The following is a 3744-nucleotide window of genomic DNA, read 5'->3' as shown; positions in this document are numbered from 1 at the left end:
CATTGTTTTGTACACCCAGTCTCACTCTGCCTTACCATTATTTAAGAGAAAATGCAATGCAGCATACTGAGTCATGAGCCAAACACCAACCCATTTTAACCCATAACCTTTCTTCGTCCTCCACCTTGACTTGCTTATATCTCCCACCCTTGTCTCTGCCCTTCTTTCTACTTTTTCTTTTAGTGTTGCTGCTCTGATGGTGTGACTACTAGAAGACAGATCTTTAAATATCAGCACTTTATTTATCAGCATACATCCAGCTCAGAGGGAGGAGGCAGAACAGGAATGCTTCCTGACCTGCTCTGTTTTGCCCTCACCAATGGCTGAATATGGTGGCTCCATAATGGCTGTGGGTGAGGTCCTGGTACATGTGAGGATCACTGTCCCCATTCTCTGGCTGAGGGTGTTTCTGCTCCTTTCTGGATGGTCCCATGTTGGGCATTCCTATCGCCATGGTCCCCCAGAAGTGGCGATTCCTTTGAGGATAACAGGCACTAACATTGTCAAGAAACCTCCAGGCTGGATCTCTTACTGCCTGCATTTTGGAGGCCAGAGACATGTTTTCCATATAAAGGTCAAGAAGCTTTTGCTGTCCAAAAACTTCCCAGTGTTCACATACACAGACCAGGGTGCTCTTGTTGAAGACCAGCCATTTATCCAGAAAGATTGCTATTATCATGGCTATGTGGAAGGGGATCCGGATTCCCTGGTTTCTCTGAGTACCTGTTTTGGGGGCTTTCAAGGAATATTACAGATAAATCACATTGTTTATGAAATTTTACCCAAAAGGCTTTCTACCACATTTGAACATCTGGTATTTAAGATGTATGGCGAGGAGAAACAATTCTCACCCATGAGGTGTGGATTGACAGATGAAAAAATAGCACAACAAATGAAGTTTCAAGAGAGCAATAATTCCACTTTGCAAAGTGGATATAAACGTCTGTGGACGCACAAGAAATTTGTTGAAATGGCAGTGGTGGTAGACCACAATCGATATGCTTATCGCGAATATAATGTCACAACTGTGGAACTGGAAGTGATTACTACTATGAACAACGTAAATACCTTCTATCAACCACTAAATATTGATGTGAGTTTAGTTGGAATGGAGGTCTGGAATGAAGGAAACCCTGTTGAAATAAAGAACATGGATATACTCGTGGATTTATTTTGCGCCTGGAAGGAAAAAGGCTTTAGTGCCCGTGTGCCCCATGATGCTGCGCATGTTTTTGTAAAAAGAGGATATGGTACATTTGGCATATCTTATGTTGGATCAGTATGTAACTACAATACTAATTGTGCAGTGGATGCTTTCACAAGTGACGATTTGGGCTTTTTTGCATTTGTTGTGTCACATGAGCTCGGTCATTCTCTGGGTATGTGGCATGATGAGGAAACATGTAAATGTGCAGACAATGTGTGCATAATGCATGCAGCACAGTCTTGGGCAACTAAGTTCAGCAACTGCAGTTATGCTCAATATTGGCACACCTCTGCGGGATCAAGATGTATCTTGCACCCACCCACTGCAGAGAGAACCTTCAAGTCTACACGCTGTGGGAACGGTGTGGTTGAAGAAGGGGAAGAGTGCGACTGTGGCTCCTTAAATTTGTGTACAAAAGATCCATGCTGTCAGTTAGACTGTACTCTGAGTCCTGGGGCTACTTGTGCTTTTGGGCTTTGTTGCAAAGACTGCAAGTTCACGCCATCAGGTGATGTATGTAGAGAACAGGCAAACGAATGTGATCTTCCCGAGTGGTGTGATGGGACATCCGATCAATGCCCAGAAGACATGCATGTGCAAGATGGAGTCGAATGCACAGGTGGTGGCTACTGCTATGAAAAGAGGTGCAACAGCCGGGATGAACTGTGTAGCAAACTTTTTGGCCCAAATGCCAAGAGTGCGAGTCAGATTTGCTACAGTACAGTGAATATCCAAGGGGACCGTTTTGGTAACTGTGGTCTCAAGAACAATCAATTTATAAAATGTAATACCTCAGACACCCTGTGTGGGAGGGTGCAGTGTAAGGATGTGACAACAATCCCCACTCTGAGATACCATTCTACTCTGCACTGGCTTCACCTCAATGATAGCATCTGTTGGGGTATAGACTTCCATTATGGGATGCCCTTGCCTGATCTTGGGGAAGTGAAAGATGGCACAGAGTGTGGCAAAGAACATATCTGTGTCCGAAGGAAGTGTATCCCTTTGGCATATTTGAAAACCAATTGTTCGCCTGAGACCTGCAATAGGAATGGGGTCTGCAACAATAGACATCACTGCCATTGCGGCAATGAGTGGGACCCCCCTGACTGCCGGGTTAAAGGCAAAGGAGGTAGTGTGGACAGTGGCCCACCCCCAATAGGAAATGAGATTGAAGTGCCACAGAAGAAACAGCAAAAGAAGGCTTACCAGCTATTATTTTGGTTGATTCCTTCTTCGGTTTTATTATGTTGTTTGTTAATTTTGTTTTTTATGAGAAGAAATAAAAAGGATAAGAAAAAAAGGCAGAATGTTCCACCTTCATCCAATGAATAGCAGAATGCGCCACCTGAACAGAATCAAGAAGTGAGTGATCTATCTGCACCTGAGAATGAAAACTAAAAAGTTACGATTCCCAAAAAGAAACCCAATCCCAAATGAATTTGCCCACTTTTTAAGTTTTAGTCCCGGGGCAGGAAAAATGTTACAGCTTGTACCGCGATCGCTGACAAAAAATCTGTGTGTGTTTTTAATCATTTGGGATCAGAACCACTAGCCATTGAACAATAAGTAAAATATACTAATTCTCAGCACATTTCTCTTTTTCATTATTTTAGGCAATTTTAGCAATTAATTTTTATGGAATTATTCTGTGTTTCCTGAGCAATGGCAGTGCCCTCAGAGGGGTGTGTGTGTGTGTGTGTGTGTGTGTGTGTGTGTGTTTAACTTGCTGTCTGACACTTCCACACATCCTTCCCCTTTGTAATCTGCTTTCATACACAGGGAATAGGAAACTACAAACCACATTTCTCCTTTGTGAGTCCTCTATTCTTAGCTACCATGAATAGTGGAAACTAGAGGGAAACCGGACATGGGAAATGTTTGGGGAATGTTGTTCGTCAGGGTTGCCTCACGGACTCTCACCCTGGCAAAGGCAGTGCCTTCCAATCTTTACGTTACCACCTACAGATGTAAATGTAGATATAGATAAGGACAGAATGGTATGCTATACATGATATATATAGATATATAGATATATAGATATACATATACATGTATCTATAATATATATGCATACGCATTATTTTCTTTGGTAATTCACAGAACCAACAGTACTGTCAGCCTCAGAGATATTGGCACAGCTATCAGGTGTCTTACCCTTGGAGTTCTAGACCCCAGGCCTTGGAGTCCTCCACCAAATCCCTGAGGCTGGGCACCACTTTGGCCAACCCTCTCCCCAGAGGTCAGAGTCCTAGATCCATGTGACTTACTCCAAAGGGGTGGGTTCCAAGAAGCACACCTCTTCCCTTTGATCTCTAGTTTTCGGTGCAGTAGCTGTACTTCCTGTTAGGAAATCATGGCTTCTCAGAGGAGGGCTTCGCTTGTTGTGATTGAATTCTGACTGATAGAGTACTGATCTTGGAATAACAGAGAACACAGGAAGGAGTCTGACATCAAAAGCTCTTGAATTTTCCACACCACTGCCTTTACCATCTTGGGGATATATTTTATGCTCTGGTAGAATTACTTCAAAATCT

The 3744-nt window shown here is 43.1% G+C and overlaps 1 protein-coding gene across 1 annotated transcript; it reads left to right on the top strand.

Annotated features, from left to right (window-relative positions):
• Window positions 1–319: 319 nt before the first annotated feature.
• On the top strand, window positions 320–3472 carry LOC116622570 (disintegrin and metalloproteinase domain-containing protein 20-like). The gene is made up of 2 exons (XM_032389029.1): window positions 320–2446; window positions 3311–3472. Exons 1-2 carry the CDS (start codon window positions 320–322, stop codon window positions 3470–3472), a joined length of 2289 nt encoding a protein of 762 aa, XP_032244920.1.
• The last annotated feature ends 272 nt before the right edge of the window (window positions 3473–3744 follow it).

Source organism: Phoca vitulina, unplaced genomic scaffold, assembly GCF_004348235.1.
Source record: "Phoca vitulina isolate PV1807 unplaced genomic scaffold, GSC_HSeal_1.0 scaffold53, whole genome shotgun sequence".
Lineage (NCBI taxonomy): Eukaryota > Metazoa > Chordata > Mammalia > Carnivora > Phocidae > Phoca > Phoca vitulina.
The sequence above is the reverse complement of the archived record's forward strand: the minus strand, read 5'-3'. Positions and strand labels throughout refer to the sequence as shown.

Coding starts and splice junctions, on each gene's coding strand:
- LOC116622570 (XM_032389029.1), top strand. CDS start 320: ATGGCTGAATATGGTGGCTCCATAATGGCTGTGGGTGAGGTCCTGGTA. Junction 2,447..3,310: donor TTTGGTTGATTCCTTCTTCG/GTTTTATTATGT, acceptor GGTAATTCACAG/AACCAACAGTACTGTCAGCC.